At 41.0% G+C, this 23995-nt stretch overlaps 1 protein-coding gene across 6 annotated transcripts in view; it reads left to right on the top strand.

Annotated features, from left to right (window-relative positions):
* Positions 1–23995, top strand: part of nek1 (NIMA-related kinase 1) — a 169979-nt gene that overhangs the window by 133931 nt on the left and 12053 nt on the right. For all 6 annotated transcript variants that reach the window (XM_073047866.1, XM_073047871.1, XM_073047868.1 and 3 more), the window contains 3 exons: positions 279–427; positions 3244–3485; positions 18984–19117. In XM_073047866.1, coding sequence (XP_072903967.1) covers positions 279–427; positions 3244–3485; positions 18984–19117 — 525 coding nt within the window. The remainder of the gene's footprint in view (positions 1–278; positions 428–3243; positions 3486–18983; positions 19118–23995) is intronic.

The raw sequence follows: 23995 nt of genomic DNA on the forward strand, positions 1-23995 counted from the left end.
CCAGACATCCAAAATGAATGTTAATCAGCATTGTCTGGTTTTTCAATTAACTCCTGTTCATAGTTTTAGGAATCTGTTGTCCAGAGCTGTATTTTAAATTCAATCTACAGTCTACGTTTAAGTCTAATTATTGGTTGCTGAAGTTAATGTTTTGCTGTATACCCCAAAACCAAAATATGCCCTAACAGGTGAAATTCATCGCTTAAGATCACTATTGTGGAAAGAGACTTTTATTTCAAATGTCTAGCTTAGGTTAAATACATGTTTTTCCTCTACAGATGCTGAGGACCTGCTCACTCCCCGACCTCAATAAAATGTTCAAGACGTACATGGATGACAGTGCACCAGATGCCCCTGAAGATAATCTTGAACTGGATGATATCGAAGATGAGCCCATCAAGGATGAGTATCACTCAGATTCAGACACGTGCGTTATGTTTTTTATTAAATTCTTCACCTTGGAATATTGTTAGAAACTCCTACTTCAAATGTCTAGATTAGGTTGAAAGTAAGAGAAACAGAAATGATTTAGTTCAATTCAGCTTTGAGTTTGATGCAAACATTATGGAGAAAACAAAAGAGCCTGTTCCTGTTCTGTACTGTAGTCATTTTAACCTTACATCAAATATCACCATTGAGTGCTGTGCTCAGTTTTAAGTTGAGTATTGCTGTAACTTTTTTGAAAATATTTCCAAAGTTATTTCTTGAACCATGGGTTAAATCCATGGTTGAATCCAAAGACATGCATTAAATCCATCGACTTGTTACTACTTGCTGCAATCCCTCCCTGTTATTCCTATGCAATTTTAAATTACAACAGCTGCTGTTATGGGGCACACATGTTACATATGTTAGAGTTATAGTTGAAAAGCAGACCACTTCAGCCCATTTAAGCTCCTCCTGGACCTCTCCTACTCTCTTCATCTATCATCCTTCTTCTTCAAAGGCCTACTTAACTCCTTAGTGTACATATTGTAGTGACCTCCATATTTTGACCATTCTAATAGCCAGTTTTATGTCTTCACTCTCCCTCCTGAAAAATATTGACTTCACTGTCAAAAATTTTAGCTGTTTGGTTTATATATGGAATGCAATTAGATGAATAAAAAATGTTTAGGATTGAAGCCATTAAATTCCATCGCCATCATAAACCCCTCCAATAGACTTCCACTCTGTACCCCTGCCTCCCCAGAACTAACTGAAACTGAACTAGACTGCAGAATGTTCGGGTCATAAAGTGCCATCTCTGTAATTTCACACATTGCCGTTCCTGCCCAGAGATAGCTGCTTCTGAAAGGCCCATCATATCTTTTCCTCGAGCCGTGTTTAGTCTAAGGCACAGATTCCTCTTGCTGTGCTTTCATGGGGATCCCATACTAGGGTCCATTAGCACTGGAGAATTGCAACAAGTTTGCACTCCACTGTAGAGTTGAACAGCAGAGACTTACAACAGATTCACTGTTTGCAAATTCAGATATGCCTGCACTAAAGTCATTCATGTGATATTGCTGGCTTTTAGCCAGCTTGATGCAGGCTAAAAGTCTAATTTTAAATTCTTCTTCCTAGTTTTTAAATATCTAATATTTTACTCATCCTAATCTCTGTAATCACCAATCCTGTAACGGATCACATAGAAAAATAACTCAATGTCCTGTTCACAAAATTCAGATTAAAAATCCAATTAGATAATTACTGCACATCATTAATAATGGTAGAAATATTGACAGATGGTCCAACTCTCCAATAACCTGCTCACTATTTCCAGAATCGCTGGGCTCCAGAATTTGTCATGGCCTTGGTCTAAACAAGGACCAAAGAACTGAATTGCAGAGATAGGTGAGAGTGACTACCCTTGATATCAAGACTTGGATATTAAGGGGAAAAAATCTCCAACAGTTGGAGATTTTCCTCCATGTATGAGGGTAGTTATCATTGTTGGCAAGCAATCATTGCAATCCTGTAATGTCACTGTAGGAGTTCCTTGGGTAGTATTCTAGGCCAAACCATTTTTTAACTTTTCAGTCATGATCCACCTTCCTTCCATCATGAGGTAAAAAATGGAGATGATTGCACCCTGTTAATTCCATTTCAACTCCTTAATAATACATTCTTGCCAGCAGCATAATCCAGACAACGCGAGCTGATAAATGGGAAGCTCCCTAACCAACAGCATTGTTGGAGTTGCCTCACCAGAAGCCATTTGAGAACCCTACTCAACCTCGGGCAAGTGAGGATGACAAATGCTAACTTATGCCAGCAATATAAGCATCCTGCAAAATGAATAAATTAACTCCATCTAGTCCAAGCCTTGTGAATAACTCCCAATTTTATAGGATTGCCATGGACAGCTATATGTTCAACAACTAAGGCTTTGAACTCTTGTATTCCTTTTTAAATGTGTCAACGACTGATAAGTAGTTAAGTGTTCACATTTTAAGTGTGTGCTGAATTAGGAGAAAGAAAAATGAAATGAGCAGAAGAAAAGATATGTGGAAGGAAGGACTGATGAAGTAACAAGATTCAAGATTTTTTATTGTCATTAATCAATTTACAAGTATAAAGAATAACTAAATGATTGTTACTCAGGATCCAATGTAGCATAAGCCTAAAGAAAGCAATAAACAGGAAAATAAAATTAGCTTGTATGTACATAAAGTGGCACTAGGTACAGAAGTATTTGTACTTCAGGTGACTGACAGAAAATGATAAATGTGTAGTGAGGTGGAAGTGTTAATCAATCTGATGGCTGGGCGAAGTAACTTTTTAAGGTGAGTGCCCATGGTGTGGATGTTGCATAGCGTCTTCCCTGATGAAAGTGAGGCACAGTCCATGACCAGGGTAGGTCGGATCCTTTGTAATATTGCTGGCCTTTATCTGGCATGGTGGTGTGTATTTATGACCTTAATGGGACAAGGAAAGGAACAAAAGGTTGCTGGTACAAAAGGGATGGCAGTTGCTAAAGGGATAATCAATTAGGGGTTTAGAAGGGAGTCAATGATAATTAAGTCTCTGCAAGCATCTGGTCTCGGAATACTGAGAGATTGGTATCAGATGGGCAAGTTCATGTCCTATGTTGAAGTTGGAGGATTATAATGCCTATTTGAAAGATGAGGTACTGATGCCCAAACTCTGTCAAGCTTCATAGGAAAAGTGCATCTGACGATGCAACCAAGGAAATATTTTTGTCCTGATCCTAAAGTTGACTGCTGTATTGTGATCACTTTAATTATTTGTGTCTTGCAGCATGTTTGGTGAGGCCGATGCAGATGATTTGCAGGAGCTTCAGGCATCTATGGAGCGTCTGTTACACGAGCAGCCCAGTGAAGGGTTCAGTGAAGAGGAAGAGGAAGTGGCTTCCAATTCAAGTCCTCCTGAAGAAAGTGTTTATAATGTGGAGTCCTCAGGGAATGGAGTTGAGGGGGAAGAAGATGAAAATCCAGCAAGTAGCAGTGACCAAAGCGCAATTCATGAAGAATGGCATTCAGGTTATTTTTGCTGTGTTCTTTTATGTCAGTACATACAAGTGGTAAATACAATGTCCAATACTATAGTTAATTGAGTAGCTATTTAACTGAATGCTATGGATTTTCACCACGTTTTATATAATATTTTCAAGTTGATGGCGAAGATCATTAATTTGCATTAAGGCAAGTATTTCCCATTTGACTGAAAGGATAATGGTGGATGACTGGAGGTCCACAACTAGTGGTGTTCACCAGAGCTAGGTTCTATTTGTGATCTACAGTATATCAATAATTTGGATTTGTATACACGGCATGATGTGCAAGTCTGTAGATGACACCAAAATAGGTCCTGTCATTGACAGTGAAGATGGTTATCCAGATTTTCAAAGGGATGTTGATCAGCTGGGTAAGTGGGCCAAGGAATGGCAAATAGAGTTTAACTCGGAAAAATGTAGGATATTGCATTTTGAGATGACAAATGAGGAGAGGACTTTCACAGTAGAGGAGTGTTGTAGAACATAGGGATTGTGTGGCAACACCTGTGGGCTGCCCCCCAATACATCCTTGGTTGTATTGGTTTTAAATGCAAAAGGAGCATTTCATTGTATATTAGCATGTCCATGTGATAAATCTGAATTTAGGAATACGAGTACATGGTTCCCTGAAAGTGGTAAAACAGGTAGACAGAGTGGTGAAGAAGGCTTTTGACATACTAGCCTTCAGTCAGGGCATTGAGTATGGAAGTTGAGATGTCTTGTTGCAGTTGAACTGTAAGTGAGATCACATTTGGAATATTGTATTCAATTTTGGCCGGCCTGCTACATACCTACCTGCATTCTTTCCATCTATTTATGTGTGAGAGAGTCTAAATTGAAGTTATTTGGGAAAACAAGGAAGAGGGGAAATAGGATTCATCAGATTACTTTGGAAGTCTCCATGGACTCTAATGAATTCATTACTTCTGGGTGCTGTCAGTCAGTTAACCTCAAATTGATCACATTATATATCATCTTCTGTGTCTTTGGGCATTCCCTTCTAGCATGTTCCATGTTTTTCTTACAGCCTACATCGACACCCAGCATGCACTCATCAGCAAATTTAGATATATGTGATTCACCTCATTAAAGTTATTAATATAGAATTGAGTATTTGGTGTCCCATCACCAAACTGTGTGGCTATCCATGCCCAGCCGAATAACATGAAAGTAATCTGTTTGCTTCTATTTTCTCAATTCATCAACTAATCCTCAATCTATACTATACCAAAAGATGTTGTTTACGAATTTTAATAATCTTTTGTTATGCCTTACTGAAGATCTCCTAAAAGTACAAATGCACAATATCCACTGGTTACAACCTCAGAATCAAAGCTAAGTTGTCTCTTTTATAATAATGGCATCATTTTCATGGTCTCACCCCAACCCTTCCCTCTCCACTGACACTACCAGCCACCCTCCCCCCTCTGATCCCATCTCTCATCTGTGCCAGGTCTTTACCATTCCCTCCGACCTTCAACTCTGTGAGGCAGAGAGCTCTGTCCTCAGTAAGGGCCTCAGCTTTGTCCCCCTTCGCCCACACCTCAGTGAGTTCCGCGTATGCCATGATGCTGAACTCTTCTTCTGCTGGCTCCGTCTCCGAGCTTACTTCTTTGACAAGGACTCTCCTACCCCCACCGATGACCCCTTCTCCCGTCTTCAACCCTCCTCCTCTTCATGGACACCCCGCTCTGGTCTTCTGCCTGCTCTGGATCTCTTTATTGCTAATTGCCGATGGGACATCAACCGTCTCGACTTCACTACACCCTGTTCCAATTCCAACCTAACTCCTTCCGAACGCTCTGCTCTCCGCTCCCTCCACACCAATCCCAACCTCACTATAAAACCTGCTGATAAGGGGGGAGCTGTTGTTGTCTGGCATACTGACCTCTACCTGGCCGAGACACAGCGACAACTCTCTGATACCTCCTCATATTTACCCCTTGATCATGACCCCACTAAGGAGCACTAGGCCATTGTCTCCTATACCATCACCAACCTTATCAGCTCTGGGGATCTCGCATCCACTGCCACCAACCTCATAGTTCCCACACCCCACACTTCCCATTTCTACCTCCTACCCAAGATCCACAAACTGCCTGTCCAGGTAGACCTATTGTCTCAGCTTGCTCCTGCCCCACCGAACTCATTTCTGCATACCTTGACACTGTCTTATCCCCCCTTGTTCAATCTCTTCCCACCTATGTTTGTGACACTTCTCATGCTTTGAATTTTTTCAATGATTTTAAGTTCCCTGGCCCCCACCGCCTTATTTTCACCATGGACGTCCAGTCCCTATGTACCTTCATCTCCCACCTGGACGGTCTCAAAGCTGTTCGCTTCTTTTTGGATTCCAGACCTAACCAATTCCCCTCTACCACCACTCTCCTCCGTCTAGCTGAATTAGTTCTTACTCTCAATAATTTCTCCTTTGGCTCCTCCCACTTCCTCCAAACCAAGGGTGTAGCCATGGGCACCCATATGGGTCCCAGTTATGCCTGCCTTTTTGTTGGCTTTGTGGAACAGTCCATGTTGCAACTCTATACAGGTATCCGTCCCCCTCTTTTCCTTCGCTACATCAATAACTGCATTGGCGCTGCCTCCTGTACGCATGCTGAGCTCGTTGACTTCATTAACTTTGCCTCCACCTTTCACCCTGCCCTCAAATTTACCTGGTCCATTTCCGACATCTCCCTCCCCTTTCTTGATCTTTCTGTCTCCATCTCTGGAGACGGCTTATCTAATGATATCTACTATAAGCCTACAGACTCTCACAGCTACCTGGACTATTCCTCTTCCCACCCTGTCTCTTGCAAAAATGCTATCCCCTTCTCACAATTCCTCCGTCTCCGCTGCATCTGCTCTCAGGATGAGGCTTTTCATTCCAGGACGAAGGAGATATCTTCCTTTTTTAAACAAAGAGGCTTCCCTTCTTCCACCATCAACTCTGCTCTCAAACGCATCTCTCCCATTTCCCGCACATCTGCCCTCACCCCATCCACCCGCCACCCCACTCGGGATAGGGTTCCCCCTGTCCTCACCTACCACCCCACCAGCCTCCAGGTCCAACGTATAATTCTCCGTAATTTCCGCCACCTCCAACGGGATCCCACTACCAAGCACATCTTTCCTTCCCCCCCCCCCCCCCCTTTCTGCTTTCCACAGGGATTGCTCCCTACGTGACTCCCTTGTCCACTCATCCCCCCCATCCCTTCCCACCGATCTCCCTCCTGGCACTTATCCTTGTAAGCGGAACAAGTGCTACACCTGCCCTTACACTTCCTCCCTCACCACCATTCAGGGCCCCAGAAAGTCCTTCCAGGTGAAGCAACACTTCACCTGTGAGTCGGCTGGTGTGGTATACTGCATCCGGTGCTCCCGGTGTGGCCTTTTATATATTGGTGAGACCCGACGCAGACTGGGAGACCGTTTCACTGAACACCTACGCATGGTACGCCAGAGAAAGCAGGATCTTCCAGTGGCCACACATTTTAATTCCACGTCCCATTCCCATTCTGATATGTCTATCCATGGCCTCCTCTATTGTCAAAATGAATCCAAACTCAGTTTGGAGGAACAACACCTTATATACCGGCTGGGTAGCCTCCAACCTGATGGCATGAACATTGACTTCTCTAACTTCCGTTAATGCCCCTCCTCCCCTTCTTACCCCATCCCTAACATATTTAGTTGTTTGTCTGTTCTCCATCTCCCCCGGTGCTTCCCCCCTCCCCCTTTCTTTCTCCCGAGGCCTCCTGTCCCATGATCCTTTCCCTTCTCCAGCTCTGTATCACTTTCGCCAATCACCTTTCCAGCTCTTAGCTTCATCCCACCCCCTCCAGTCTTCTCCTATCATTTTGCATTTCCCCCTCCCCCCACTACTTTCAAATCTCTTACTATCTTTCCTTTCAGTTAGTCCTGACGAAGGGTCTCGGCCTGAAACATCGACAGTGCTTCTCCTTATAGATGCTGCCTGGCCTGCTGTGTTCCACCAGCATTTTGTGTGTGTTGTTTGAATTTCCAGCATCTGCAGATTTCCTCCTGTTTGATCATTTTCATGGTGCTCTATTAACAATTCCTTATTAAATTATCTCAGCCAATTTCAATACTAACAAAATGCCAGTCAAATGTTGATAATTCCTGCAGTGTGGGAAATTTAACTTGTGGATGGGGTAATTAGGTTCAGGATATTCTCTGTCAGGCATTAGGGTGTTACCATGTTCCTGCTAAAGTTCTAAAATCTGGCACAAACCAAATTTAGTCACAAACTGACAACCTCAGCAGCCTTGTCTGGTAACGAGAGGGTATCTCAGAGGGCGCAGAAATGACATAACCTTGAAATCTTCAAAAAAGAAAAGAAGCAGATCCCTCTCAACCCCATTCTTCTGCCTTCTCTCTATCACCTTTGACACAATAACTAATCAAGAACCTATCAATCTCTGCTTTAAATATACCCAATGACTTGGCCTCCAAAGTCATCTGTGGCATTGAATTCCACAGATTCACCACCCTCTGGCAAAAGAAATTCCCGCTCATCTCTGTTCTAAAGGGATTTCTTGTATTCTAAGGCTGTGCTCACTAGTTCTAGACTCTCCCACTATAGGAAACATCCTCTCACTGTCCCCTCTATCTAAGCCTTTCAGTATTTTATAGGTTTCAATGAGGTCCTCCTTCATACTTCTGAACTCCAGCCAAATATCACCCTTCTGATGTTTGGCTGTTTACAGCTTTTTCTTGAATCCGGGATCTGGCATACATGTCATGATCTTAACAATTGTATCCAGGACAGATTTAAACTCAAAGGTTCATTTATTATCAAAGTATGTATGCAGTATACAACTCTGAGATTCTTCTTCTCCAGATAGCCAAGAAACAAAGAAAAAGTCAGTTCAGAGAGAAACTCAATGCAACCTAGTGTTAAGTAAGGGTGCTTCATCTCCCCCCCCCCCCCCATTCTTCTCTATCTTTTTTTGTTGTTGTTCAGCACTTTGTCATCATAAGGTTCCAACCGGAGTGAAGCTGATCTGCAGGACTTGCAGCTATCCAGAAAATCTGCTCATTTGCCACCACCAATATTCTGAGCGTGTCAGATTGATGTAGTTCCATGCTATGAATGAATGCACCATGGCTTGACATAGCAACCGCTCTGTGCTTGACTACAAGAAATTGCAGACACAGCTTCACACATCACAGAAACCAGCTTCCCCTCTGTGGGCTCTGTCTGTTACCTTGGTAAAGTGACTAGCATAATGAAAGACCCCACCCATTCTAGAGACATTCTCTCTTTTCCCCACTTCCCATCAGGCAGAAGATACAAAACCCTGAAAGCACATAATACCAAGCCTAGGAACAGCTTCTATCCCACTGTTATAACACTATTGATAGTCCCCTGTTATGATAAAATGTACTCACAATCTACCTTGTTATGACCTTGCACCTTGTAGTCTACCTGTACTGCACTTTCTCAGTAGCTGTTATGCACTTTGTTATTGTTTTACCTTGTTGTACCTCAATGTACTGTGTAATGAATTGATCTTTATGAATGTTTTTTCACTGTACCTTGGCACATCTGATAACAAACCAATTACTATAAATCCAGTTGCTAAGTACAGCTTCCCTGATGGTTGACAATTTTCTGAATTCCTCTTGCAGCATCAGAATCAGGTTTATTATCACCGGCATGTGACGTGAAATTTGTTAACCTAGCAGTAGCAATTCAATACAATACATAATCTAGCTGAGAAAAAAGATGATAAAATAAAAATAATAATAAACAAGTAAATCAATTACAGTATACATATATTGAATAGGTTTTTTTAAATGTGCAAAATCAGAAATACTGTATTTTTTTTAAGTGGGGTAGTGTCCAAAGATTCAATGTCCATTTAGGAATCGGATGGCAGAGGGGAAGAAGCTGTTCCTGAGTTGCTGAGTGTGTGCCTTCAGGCTTCTGTACTTCCTACCTGATGGTAACAGTGAGAAAAGGACATGCCCTGGGTGCTAGAAGTCCTTAATAATGGACGCTGCCTTTCTGAGACACTGCTTCCTGAAGGTGTCCTGGATAATTTGTAGGCTCGTAGCCAAGATGGAGCTGACTATATTTACAACCTTCTGCAGCTTCTTTCGGTCCTGTGCAATAGCCCCCCCCCCCCCATACCAGACAGTGATGCAGCCTGTCAAAATTCTCTCCATGGTATAACTATAGAAGTTTTTGAGTGTATGTGTTGACATGTGAACTCCCTTCAAACTCCTAATAACGTATAGCTGCTGTGTTGCCTTTTTGATAACTGCATCAATATGTTGGGACCTGGTTAGATCCTCAGAAATCTTGACACCCAGGAACTTGAAACTGCTCACTCTCTCCACTTCTGATCCCTCTATGAGGATTGGTATGTGCTCCTTCGTCTTACCCTTCCTGAAGTCCACAATCAGCTCTTTCATCTCACTGACATTGAGTGCCAGGTTGTTGCTATGACACCACTCCACTGGTTGGCATACCTCACTCCTGTACACCCTCTCGTCACCACCTGAGATTCTACCAACAATGGGTCGTATTGTCAGCAAATTTATAGATGGTATTTGAGCTATGCCCAGCCACACAGTCATTTGTATATAGAGAATAGAGCAGTGGACTAAACACACACCTCTGAGGTGCACCAGTGTTGATCATCAGCGAGGAGGATATGTTATCATCAACCTGCACAGATTGTGGTCTTCTGGTTAGGAAGTTGAGAATCCAGAGGGAGATACAGAGGCCCAGGTTCTGCAACATCTCAATCAGGATTGTGGGAATGATGGCCATTCCCACAAATTGCAATTCCCAGTTTCCATCTATTTCGGGCATGTTGCTGATACGTAGAAACCAGTGGATGATGCATGTTTCATTTATTTGCTGATCTGTTTTCATTGTTTATTACCTCAACTCACTTTCTGTTAACTCTTTATTTAAATGTCTATAGACATTCTTTCCACCTGCTTTCAGTATTTGTAGCTAGGTATATCTTGTGCTTTAACTTACAATGCCCTATTAGTCTTTTAGTCATTCTTTGATTTTTTTGTTTATATTTCTCTACTCTTCTGCTTAGCTGCTAGATTCTACACAACTATATGCTTTTTCATTAACTCTGAAGTTATAGTATGCTTTTTTAGTTGACCACAAAAATTCCTCTTGGATTTTTTTTCTTTCAGCTTGGAATGTGTCCTGTTTATTCTGAAAGAAACTTTTAAATAAAGTCTACCACTACACTTTGGCTGATTGATGCCTTAAGCAAATTTACCAGTCTAGTTACACCAGCTCTGCTCTCATGCCCTCATTAAGATGCAAATACTAATGGCCTCTTCATCGTCAACCTGATGGAGTTTGATCATGTTAATCCTACCTCACTGCATAATGCCATATCTAGTTCCGCCTGTTCCTTTTGTTGATACAGAACATTCAGTCCTAAGCAAAAGTTAAAATCACATACCTTTTTCCTTTGTGCTGGTGTGTGGTTGCTGTTAGAGCCTCGTGCACCATTTCCACAAGTTATGAAATACACTGTAGGAAAAAAAATGCCATTAAGCTGGAAAGAGTACCAAGGAGATTTAACTCTGTCAGGGAAGCCTCCAACCTGACGACATGAATATAGATTTCTCTAACTTCCAGTATCTTCTCCTCCCCCCCCCCCCATTCTCTTTTTCCAAGGGTTCTGACTCCCTTGTTTACTCATTCTCGTCACCTGCCTATCACCTCCCTCTGGTGACCCTTCTCCTTCCCTTTCTTCTGTGGTCCACTCGCATCTCCTGTCAAATTCCTTCTTGGGCCCTTTGCCTTTTCCACCTATCACCTCCTCACTTAAAACATCTCCCCCTTCACCACCCACCTACCTTCACCTCACCTGGTTCCATCTCCTTCCCCTAGCTCCATCTTGTCCTGGCTACTTCCCCCTTTCCAGCTCTGATGAAGAGTTTTGACCCAAAATGCTGGCTCTTTATTCTTCTCCATAGATGCTGCCTGACCTGCTGAGTTCCTCCAGCATTTTGTATGTGTCACTCTGGATTTCCAATATCTGCAATATATTTTGTGTTCTTAAGTGGAAAAACTTGATTGACATCCTGATTGTGCCTGAAGATTGGGTGTACAATGCCTGTGTGGAGAGGATTAGTTTCCTATTTCCTTCCAATATAGATGGCCATTCAGCTTGAGTCTATGCCAGCTTTCAGAGTAGTCCCGTCAGTCCCATTCACTTCCCCATTTAACTTCCTTGAAACCCAACTCACATGACAGCAAGTTTCCACCATCCCAACTCTTCTGGCAATCTGCAGCAGTCAATTCAGGTCTTTGGGATTTGGGAGGAAGCTCCAGCACTGGAGGAAACCCACATGATCACAGAAAGAATATGCAGATTCCATACAGCTCGTATCCAAGATTGGAATCACTCCTGGGCTGCTGAAGCTGTGTGCCAGCAGTTATATCTATTGAACCATTCCGGTAAACTGCACTAACTAATTCAATATTGGCCTTTGTCTGAAAGTGGGACAGGAAGTTCAAACATCTGTGCAATGTTTGGACTCCTAAGTTACTGCATTGGTTTGAACACTGAAAATCAGGAAGCGTATTTTAACTCTGGGTGGGCTACAAAATAAAAAAAAAGATTGCATAACCTGACTTGTATCTTACAAGGTTATCTTGCTGAAGTTCATAAAATAAGTGATTTGTGAACAATAGTCATATAGCTGTTTCCTTTGGCAAAATTGTCAATGGCTCAGATTTAATCTATCTTAGAGTAATTCAGGAAGCAACTTTTCATCTAGAAAACTATGCATAAGGTTTAATTTATCTTTTCAAGGTTGATTAACGTGTGTTTGGTTAAAGCCTCTCAAATTTCAAAATAAACTTAATATCAAGTACACACATATGTCACTATATGCAATCCTGAGACTAATTTTCTTGTGGGCATTAACAGTAAATACAAAGAAACTGAATAAAATCAGCGAAAAACTATACACAACAAAGATGACAGACAACTCGTGTTCAAAAGAAGCAAATTGTTCAAATATAAAAAAGGCATATATTGCAGGTGAAAGTTTGTGAGTAAGTGATGTGATGGGGTTGCAGTGTGTTACTGGGAATAGGGAAGAGAATGGTATGATGTTACAGATGTTGGAACAAAATTGTGTCAACCCAAGTAGCTATTGAAGACTTGGAAACACGATAAATGGAGTGAGAAAAGATTGTTGAGCTTTCTTCAGTGCAAGACAAATGATTGTAGAATGTTTATTTTGGTTGCCTGTGTGTGTTGGACATCCCAAGCCACTGAGAAATCCACGAAGTGGTGTTTCTATTTGACTAATGCATAATACATACTCTCTTTGCATTCCTCTTGACTAATCCCATGGGAATTGATGCAGCTTATTCGAGTGTACACTGATTTTTGTCAGGAAGATTGTTGGTCTTCAAACATTTAAAACCACCTCACCAGTAAGCTGCTCCTGCAGGCTGGCTGTTGGCAATATCTTGAATTGAGCTCATTCAGTTGAGGTATCTGACACTGTTAATTCAATCTACCATTTAGTACCATCAACCATGAAAAGGTAAAATGTTGGAAACACACCAGAGAACAAACACAGAGAGGAATAGGTCTATCACCTGGCCTAAACATGTTTCTCTCTCCACAAATGCTGTTTGATATGCTGATTATTTCTAGCATATAGATTTCTATGATTTTCTTTTGTCAAGCACTTGTTTTTGCTGTTCATTTTGGTATAATCCTGCAGCCTAGCATAATGTTGAATCCATCGTCGTTTAAATTGCTTGCCTCTGGTTCAACACACAAAATGCTGGAGGAACTCAGCAAGTCAGACAGCATCTATGCAGTGGAATAAGCAGTTGACATATCCAGCCAGGACCCTTCATCAGTACTTGAAAGGAAGGGGTCATGAGCCACAATAAGAAGGTTGGGAGACAGGAAAGGAGTACAATCTAGGAGGTGGTAGGTAAGACCTTTTCAATTTGACTGCCATGGCCTCCTTTACTGCCACAATGAAGCCAAACTCAGATTGGAGGAACAATGCCTCATATTCCATTTGGATAGCCCAAACACAATGGCATGAGCATCAATTTCTCTAACCCCATCTCCCTTCTCTCATTTTCATTCCGATTCTGGTTACTCTTTCTTATCCATCACCTCTCTCTGGTTCTCCTCCCCCTTCCTTTTCTCCCATAGTCCACTGCAATTTCCTATTAGATTACTTCTTCAACCCTTTATGTCTTCCACCTGCACCCTCACAGCTTCTTTCTCCATTACCCCCCCCCCCCACAATCTCCCTCCCTCGCATCTGGTTTCATCTATCACCTGCCAGCTTGTACTCTTTCTCCTTCTCTCCACACGCCCCCCCCCCCCCCAGCTTCTTATTCTGCTTGTTCCTGCTTCTTTTCCAGTCCAGATGAAGGAACAGCCTGAATCAGCAATTGTTTATTCCCCTCCATTGATGCTGCCTGACTTGCTGAGTTCCTCCAGTATTATGTGTGTGTTGCTCAAGATTTACAGCATCTGCGGAATCTCTTGTGTCTATGATACTGGTTGAATGTCTCACTAGCCTGCACGACAGCTACAAAAAGTGGAGAGGAATTTAGAATGGAGATGAGAGGAATTTTTTTTAACCAGATATTGGTGAGTCTGGAATTCTTTGCCACAGGCAGCTGTGGAGGCCGAGATTTTAAGTATATTTAAGGCAGAGGTTGATAGATTCTTGATTGGTCAGGGCATCAAGAGATATGGGGAGAAGCAGGATTTTGGGGCTGAAAATTGAATCAGCCATGATGAAATGGCAGGAGTAGTCTCGATGGGCCAAGTGGCCTAATTCTCCTCCTGTATCTTATGGTCTGAAATCAGATGCTATATTCAGCACTGATGCCCTTGAATGAGAATGTAAGAGACACACTGTCAAACTAAACTTACAATTATGATTGGAGCTGAATCACCAATTACCAAGTTTGAGTTCCTTTGTGATGTTATCCTTATTCACAATTTGTTAACAGGTAAGATGAGCTTAGTGTAGAAATTAAGAACTTTCTATACAGTGAAGTAATCTTCAGAAAAGATGAACTTGCAAAGTAGCATGACGCTGTAGTGGTAAAGTGAAGGGAGATGGTATGGGATTGTGATGCAATATGGGGTTTAACTCTGTCAACATAAAAAAGAAATACGGAGTATAAATCCAAAGCAAATTGTTCCAGGTTTCATTATCCTTGCGGTTATTTCTCTCTCCTTTCAACATATATTTCCTGTGACTATCACAGACTCTAAGGTCCTATCCTGACTAATGTGGACAGCAGGCGAAGCATGAACAGGTTATCAAGTAGTGGAATGTTTGGCTGAACCAAACTAAGTGTGCAATTAGCCCATTGAAATTAAGTGTCACTGACACTTCATACCATAATTATGTAGATGTGCTTGCACCATTACTGGTCTGGTAATGCGGAGAACTGGACTGATCATTTAGTGAACCAAACTCAAAGTAAATTTATTGATAAAATCATCATATACTTCCCTGATAAATTCATTTTTTGCAGGCATTCACAGTAAAACAAAGACATGCAAGAGAATCAATATACAAATTCAACTGTGATAGCTGCGGGAATTTTCTTCCAACTTTAATGAAGAAACTTTTAGCAGTAATGTCCTGTTAAGAAAGAAATTCCTGCTCTGTATGATATGTGATTGCAGACCTACACTGATGTGGTTGACTTTAATATGCCCTCTGAAATGTCTACACTGTTCAAGGACATTTCGATGTGAGTAATAAATACAGTCTTGCCTTTGAAGCCATCATCTCATGAGTTCTTTAAAGAACCCTACTTGACATCCAGTTTAATGACCAGCAGTTTTAGTAATGTTCCTTGGGTGTAAAAGGGGGCTAAAGACAAAAGAAAGAATTTAAGAGTGGAACAGCCTCTTGGAGCTCTACTTCCTGTCTAGAAAGGTGTTGAACATTAGAGCAAAATAGTCATTGTAACATTTATAGAATAAATCTTTAGAATTAGAAACACATGTAGCTTGTGAAAATATTGGCATTGTTGACTTGCAGAGGAATGGCTACAAGCAGAAGATGAGGACGAGTTGAAGTTAAGCTGGTATAACAGGTTTCGTAAAGATAGAGCTGGTAAGTTAGATGTGGTATGAACATGATGGACCAGGGGACAAACAGGTATGATAATGAAGATGTGTGATCTGCAGAAGACAGAGACGTAGATTATATAAACAGTGACTTAAACAAAAGCAACATATTGGTTTTTGCCATCATCCCCTTATTAATAAGTTAGAACTTCACTGCAAGGAGCTCCCAGAGGAAGGACATTAGAAGAAAGTGATGCAGGTGTGACAGCCTTGCCTCAGTTGTCTGTGACCACTTCTAAATAAGTAGCATAGGTAATTGTTACATCATTTGTAGTACAAACTGTGTTCTCATAAAAAGTCTGAAACATTAACTGCTTTTCTATCTCCACAGATGGTGCACAATCAGCTAAGAACTTGGTCTTTTTTTAGTCTCTTGGTGCTGCATTGAAAGACTTTTTTCTTTAGCATGTCTAAAATGTCTTTCTTGTGGGTACTATTACTTTGGAGTGCACTCAGTATTGTTCTGTTGGTGAATGTGTCAATCAATTTTCACAGGCAGCAATGAACAAATCAAATTACCCTTATTTTTCTGTTATTCTGATTTTTTTCTCTCTCTCTGGAAGGGTGACTGCCCAGTGCAGAGTGGAAGTTACCTGCTGTGACTGGAATGGTGTGATCCAAAGAGGGAAAGGGAGCCTCTGTTTTCAAACCTCATATGAAATTAATTTGGATGAATACTTGAGTCAGGTTGGGTTGGGAGTTGGGGACTGGGAGAGTGGGGGTGGTTTCCACTGCCGCTCATTGTGTAGTTCTGTTTGATATACCAGCTCAGCCAAGGCCAATAAAATAGCATAATGTTTAAGGTACCAGAGGGAAGTACTTTGGAGCTAGAGAAAATCAAGTGGGGTATGGAGGTCTTGATTCAAGAATCAAGTTTATTTATCACGTGTACATCGAAACATACAGTTAAATGCTTTCCAGGGATGTGCAAGTGTCACCACACGTTCCAGTGACAATGTGACATGTTTTATCTTGTAACACACAGATCTAATTGAAAGCTGTTAGATTGTTTAACTGGTTAGGTAATATCCTTCTTCTATTCCTGCCTTCTGCTTTTGATATCCTGCATAGATCTCCATTCAAAGGAACAAGTGACTGAGTTATAAATATATGTAAAACTAACAAAGTGCTTTTATTTTTGTTGAGTCCAGAGAAGTAAGTTAGTTTATCATTAATCATTTTGGGGTTGCACAAAAACTGAAGCTCGTCCTCAGGGGTCCCTGCTAGGGACATAAAAATAGGCAGGATCAATTAATACGTCTAAAGGATAGTAAAAAGTCACCGACTGCAGACCGATTGTCTTTCATTTCTGGTGTCTGACAAGAGTCTGCAATCTCTGGTTCTTTACTACCACCTGAACGATTATAAAGAATCAGTTCCTTCCATCTAATTCTGTCTTTTCAGGTTGAATTTATAAGCAAAGTACATATGTCACCATACACTACCCAGAGATTCATTTTCTTGCAAGCATTCACTATAGAACAAAGAAATACAATAGACTCAATGAAAAACTACACACAAAGGTTAACAGACAACCAATATATAAAACTATCCGAGTACTGTACAAAATAATAATAAATACTACTGACAACATGAGTAGTAAAGTCAGGTCACTGTTGAGGTGGTTTGGGAGGCTGATGGTTGAGACTGTTTCTGGGATTTTTAGTGTAGGAACTGTCATCGCTCTTGAGCTCAAGACAAGATGCATCAATTTTTATTGCTCATTGGATCTTGAATATGACAAAGTATACCCTGAGCTTGTTTTATGCAGTGCATATTTCCTCAGTTTATGTAACCTTCCATTACGTCTCAGAGGCCGACTATCTCAAGACACTGTGACATCTCTGATACAATGCAGTGACTACAATTCTGCCCTCCAGGCATTGCTGCATGGGGATATCTCCCACCGGCTTATGAACACAGAACTGAACACATGCATGATCCATAAACTACAAGCAAAACTAGAAGGTTTTTTTCTTTTCCAGAGATCAATAAATCCATAAAATAGATGTCTTGTTGAAGTGCACTATTCTCATTAGCACCAAAACAGGAATAAATAGCTGATTTACAACAGTGGTCAAGAAAGGAGTGAATGGATGCTGTGTACAGCATTTCCTTTGTAACATGAATTGCTGGGGTCAGAGTTGTTTCATATATCTTCAGGCAAGAAGGAAATCTTAAAGGCGATTAAATGTATAGAAGAGAGGCTTTCATGAAGTGGATATTTTAGTGAGAGATTTTGTGGACAGAGGCCTTTTTATTTTGGAGTTTGTACAAATTGGTATACAAAATTTTTGAGAGGTATAAGTAGGATAAATGCAAGCAGGCTTTTTCTACTGAGGTTGAGTGAGACTACAACTCAAGGTCATGGGTTAAGGGTGAAAGATTGACCTCTTTAAGGGGAACACAAGGGGGAACTTCAATCAGGGTAATGAGGGTACAGAATGAGTGACCAGCAGAAGTGGTGGATTCGGGTTTGATTTCAACATTTAAGAAAAATTTGGATGGGTTCATGGATGGGGAGGGGTATAAGAGTCCAGGTGCAAATTGATGGGACGTAATACAGAATAATACATAGTTCGGCATGGAGTAAATGGGCCAAAGGGCCTGTTTCTGTACCGAAGTGTGTGACTGTCAGCAAAATTTACTTTTCAATTGATGTACTTTTGCAATATTACTTAGCACTTTTATGTTTTTATTGAAAAATAAATTATTTTGGTTGGAATGTATATTTTTACTTTCAGAGCAATAAATTGATTATCCTCCAGTGGCTACTTGTCTGCTCAAAGTGAATGGTAAAAATTAATAAAAGTATTACTTTACAGCTGAAGAACATTGGCCTTCATTATAGAAACAGTTTATTCAGCCACAGTTGTGTTTGTCTATATTACACAGTCACCTCTATTAAACTAAAGAAACAGATCATTCCTAATGTCACCTACAGGATAATAGTTGGAGCTTCACTTATTATCAAACTCTAATCTAGCCCTAATTTGTGTTTTATAATTCTCGGCTATTTCATAACTTCAAAGTGTTGAGCAGATCACTTTTTTCCCCCTTTCACTTCCAATCTAACACATCCTTCACTACAGGTACCGTGACATTAACAGCTGTATGCCTGCTGACAGCAGAAATTGCCAAAGTACTAATGAATGAAATTTGCAATGGTTTGTAAAATAATCCCCATGAAATTAAGCTGTCTGCTGTAATTAAGCTACTTTTAAAGCTGCAGGAAGAACACTGATCTGAATGTGTTTATGCAGGTGGATGACGTGCTGAGTTTTGTGACTGTTGCCTCAAGCTCTCTGCTTTTGCAATTTGTGCAGATGACAGTGAAGAAGACATTGCGGGTGAAAGTGCAGAGTTTGACAGCATTTTCAGCCGACTGGAAGAACTGCGAATGACTCTAGAGCAAGAAATGGGCTTTGAAAACTTCATTGAAGCTTACAACAAAGTTAAGGTTGTTAATTCTCAATATTTTCTGAAGAGACAGAATAGCCTTGCTGCAACAAAGCTGAGATGTAGCTTGGGCTTGAGAGTTTGTGCATTGAACGTTCACAAAAATAATTCCATAAATGATCATCTCCATAATGTGCACTTTTGATGTCTGTACTGACTGTCCTTGGAGTAAAAATTCTGTCTGTCAAAATCTGAATTTTTCACTGATTCAAGTTCAAAGACGGGGAGAGAAATAAATCTGCCATTGTGTTATTAGATCAGTTTATTGTTTCAGTTCCAAATGAATGGGGAAACCGAGGTATTAGTGTGAAACTTTATTTTCTTGGGTGATCTGCTAATCTTAAGGTATGGATTCCTTGTTAAAGCTTGCCTTTACAGACTCCAAAGGTTGATGGATTTTAGGTTCCAATTCAATTCAAGACTGTTTAATGTCATTTCTAGTACACGAGTGAAAAGGACATAGATTGAATGAATATCCATAAAGTGATGCTAGGCAGAGGAGCATTGTCAAGGTGACTTACAGGGATGAAGAAGTAGTGGTTTTGGAGGGGTGGATCAGCCTTACAGCTTGGGGAAAGTATCTGTTTTTTGGAGTCTGGTGGTCCTGCACGGATGCTGTATCACCTCCTCCCTGATAATAGTGGGACAAAGGCATATTCTCACATCTTGCAACCATGATATGACCCAATACAAATTGTTAAAATATTCACTTTATCTGTAATTTTCATGTATTAAAACCAGGCCTAAAAGTGTTATATTTTCAGAAGAGGTGCACAGATTAGTTGTGTATTGCTTCGTACAGTGATAGAAAATTTCAGCACAGTATCAGGCCCTTCGAACAATCTAGTCCATGCCAAACCACTTAAGCTGTCTTGTCCCTTCGACCTACACCCAGACCATAGCCATCCATATCCTTACTAGCCATGTACCTATCCAAACTTGTCTTAAACATTGAAACCGAGCTTGCATGAGTTCCATGCTCACAATCCACTGAGTGAGGAAGTTTCCCTTCTTGTTCCCCTTAAACTTTTCACCTTTCACTCTTAACCCATGACCTCTAGTTGTAGTTCAACTCAACCTCAGTGGAAAAAACCTGCTTGCGCTTTCATTTACCTTCTCTATACCCCTCATAATTTTGTATACCTTGATCAAATCTCTTCTCAATTTTCTACGTTCCTTTGTGTGGAAGCTTAAGGCATGAGTTTGAGCTGAAAAGTTATCTCTGACAGACTGTGGGGAAGAAAGAAGGATCTTCAACCTTGAAAGAAGGGATATGGAACATAACAGCACAGTACAGGCCCTTTGGCCCACAATGTTGTGCCAACCATGTAACCAAATCTAAAATCAATCTAATACTTCCCTCCTACAGAGCCCTCCATTTTTCTATCATCCCTGTGTCTACCTAAGAGTTTCTTAAATGCCCTTAAGGTATCTGCTTCTGCCACCACCCCAATAGGGTTTCCTAACGCATGATACTGACAAAGTTCACCTGTACCACCTCCAATCTTGTCCACTGTATTTCTTGTTCCTGTTGTGGCTTACTCTACATGAGACTAGATGCAGACTGGTTGATCATTTTGCAGAACATCTCTGCTCCATCCAGTGACCACCCTGGGCTCCTGGTTGCATGTCATTTCAGTTCCCCATCCCATTCGCACAGTGAGCATCCATCCTCAGCCTTCTCCACGACCAGGGCAAACTAGTCTAACAGCGCCTCATATTCCTCTGGGTTTCTACTACCCAATGGTATGAACATTGAATTTTCTAGTTTCAGATATCCTATACCCGCTCTCGTTCTTATCAAGGATCAACTTTATTCACCATATCCATATATGAGGGATTTGCTGTGGTGTGTAGTACCATATGTAACAAAAAACAACAGCATTCAACAATTATAAGAAAAAATTGTATAAAAAATAAACTTTGAGGTTAAAGTACAGACATGGAATAAAATGTGAATAAATACCATCATACATTTACAATGTAAACAGCTCTGTAAAAAGTGGTTTAAAGTGTTCGCAGTGCAATGACTGAAGTAATAAATAGATAGAGGGGAGTGGGAGCTAACTGGAATGGTTGATCAGATTAATTCCCTGAGTGTAGAAACTTAATCAGATGTTGTGAACCTTTTCTTTTAATTGCCCTACAGCATATTCCAGAAGAGAGCTTTTGAAAAAGGAAGTTTTGGAAATGCTGGATGGGTAGTGTCCACAATGATTTCTCCTGCCTGTTTCTTTGACCTGGACACTTACAAGTCCTACACTGAAGGTAGACTGCAGCCAATGATCTTTTCACCTGACCTGACAGTTCACTGTGGTTTATCTATACTGTGAGAGGATGCTGCACCAAACCAGATAGTAATGGCTGATGTAAGGATGCTTTCTATGATGGCAGTGTAGAATTCCACCAGTATGTTCTAGGCAAGTTAGAATTTTACCAACTGCCACAAAAATTACATTCTCTGCCAAGCCATTTCCCATCTTCCCTATTTTGTTCCTTCTCCCGTATCTCCTTCCAGCATTGCCCCATCATCCATTTCCATCCCCCCCAACCCCTCCTGGTTCTGTTCACTGAATCCCCCAAACTTTCCCATCTGCCCATTTCTTCATTAATGACTCCTCTTACTTCCCACCATACTGGTAGCCTTTGTTCTTCACCATCGTGCCTCAGTCTCTACCTTCATCTTACTGCCCTTAATAATGGCTTTAGCTGATTTTTTCCTCCCCTCCCCCATTGTCAAATTCTACTTAATGCTCTTCTCCCTCTTGACTCCCAGCTCTACCTATCCCCTCTCCCACCTGACTCTATCTGCCCAATAATCTTTTGTGCTTCCTCAGTCAACTCACCTATCAACCTCCCTTTTATATGAGCAGTCTTGACCCAAAATGTTGACAGTTCCTTTCTCTCCTACAGATGCTGCCTGACCCACTGGGTGCCTCAGGGATGAAATCAGGAAGTTTTTCTTGGCATGTACAGTAGTAGAAATTTGGAATTCACCCTGCTCCTTCCTCTTCCCCTACCACATCCCCACCCCCCTCCCCCGCCTCTTCCTCACTGAAGGAAAAAATGCTGTCATGTTTTTATGTGTGAAGGTTTTTTGGGTTAGATGGCGCTAAGACACAATTCACTAAATCTGCTGGATAACTGGAGCAATCTCACAGGCTGAAAGGTCTGCTCTTGCTCCTGTTTCCAACTGGATGAATGAAGATGTTAAGAGATAGATTTGAGAGATATTTAATGATGTGTTAAATTCTTTCAGTAGTTCTGTGGGCGTGATGCATCTTGTTTCAGTTAATTTTCAAGTGGAAGGAGCCAAGATTTGAATTTGCTCCAAAGGAAATGTTTTGGAGTATCCCAAGGCTTAACACGAAAATTGGACATTAGAATCTTCAGAGCAAATTAAGCTCACTTATGTTATCTGTATGCGTTGGTTATTATTAATGTATTTTGTTATGCCAACATCTTCAAAACAGAAACGTTTGGAAGTTGTCAGCATCAGTTTCTGATGCTGCCCTATCATTTTAGGCTACATCCACACTAGACCGGATAATTTTGAAAAAGCCGGTTTCGCGTAAAAACGATAGGCGTCCACACTATGTGTTTTTGAAAATATCTCTATCCACATTGAAATGGAGATTTTGGCGGATCTCCTCCTACTGCGCATGTGCAGGACACATCTACCGAAAACAAGCGACACATTCGGTGTCGAATCTCGCCGTAAAAGTACGCGTTTGTGTAGTTACGGACTAGAAAAACTTAGAACGACGGACAGTTGTTAGCTTTCACGCAGGAGAACTTAAAAGTTAAAAAAAAAACAAATACTGGAGCGTACAGAGGCAACTGACAGGGAGTTCACGGACAGATTGACCCGTCTGACGACGAACATTGAAAAGCTGACTAACTCTGTTGCATTAATAAAGCACCTTGTTAAATGTATAAAACATCTCTGCATCAGTGTTATCTTGTATTTCCATACAATGTTACATTAGGCTGTTACACATCTATTGTCAGAGAAGTACTTGCATAAATACTAAACCACCTTCATACGAGCAAGGACAGAAAACAGGGCAAAGTGTGTATACTTATTTATTCAGTAAGTTATGGGTCAAAGTATTTGGTGAGTACATTTCTAACTCTTCTGGCTTCAGTCTCGTTGCCGTCTGTTCTGAAATTATTAGGTTGCGTTCAAGAAAACAATGAAATAGTGCGCTGCCGTCTGATAGCGTTTTCTAAAGTCTCTGGTTACCCTGTCCACACTGATCTGCCCGAGTGGCATTTTCAGAAATACCCACCCTGGAAAGCGTTTCTGAAAAGCTCCGGTTTCGGGGGATGAAAATGCCGTTTTAGTATGGACAGAGGGTAAAAACGAAGAGAAAAATCTTCGGTTATGGATTTATCTGGCGTAGTGTGGACGTAGCCTTAAATTCATCTCAGCTTTTAATTTCATAGTCTCAAAGTCATACAGCATAGAAACAGGTTCTTCATCCCAACTCATCCAATCAACCATAATGACAATCTAAGCAAATCGTATCCCCTCAAACTTTCCAATCCATGTACCCCTCCAAAATTGTTTCAACTGGAAGTAGAAGATAAGTTGTGTGAAGTGTAAGGGACCAAATTCCTTGCTGCTTAACTTGATTGGCTGATTTCTGGGAAGTCACTTTGATACCAGATCATGTACATATTATTCCATCTCTTAACTTGGGTAACCTCTCAGTTTCTGGTTCAGTTCATCATGAGCACTATTTTGTTTTAGGCACCTGAAGACTACATATTCTTGAATTTTTGCATTTTGGTGGCATACCCATTAGAACCCAGCACAATATATTTGATTAAGGATACAGCAACCTCAACTATACGGAGAACTGTTGAAGGAGAT

The sequence above is a fragment of the Hemitrygon akajei genome, chromosome 6 (assembly GCF_048418815.1).
Source record: "Hemitrygon akajei chromosome 6, sHemAka1.3, whole genome shotgun sequence".
Lineage (NCBI taxonomy): Eukaryota > Metazoa > Chordata > Chondrichthyes > Myliobatiformes > Dasyatidae > Hemitrygon > Hemitrygon akajei.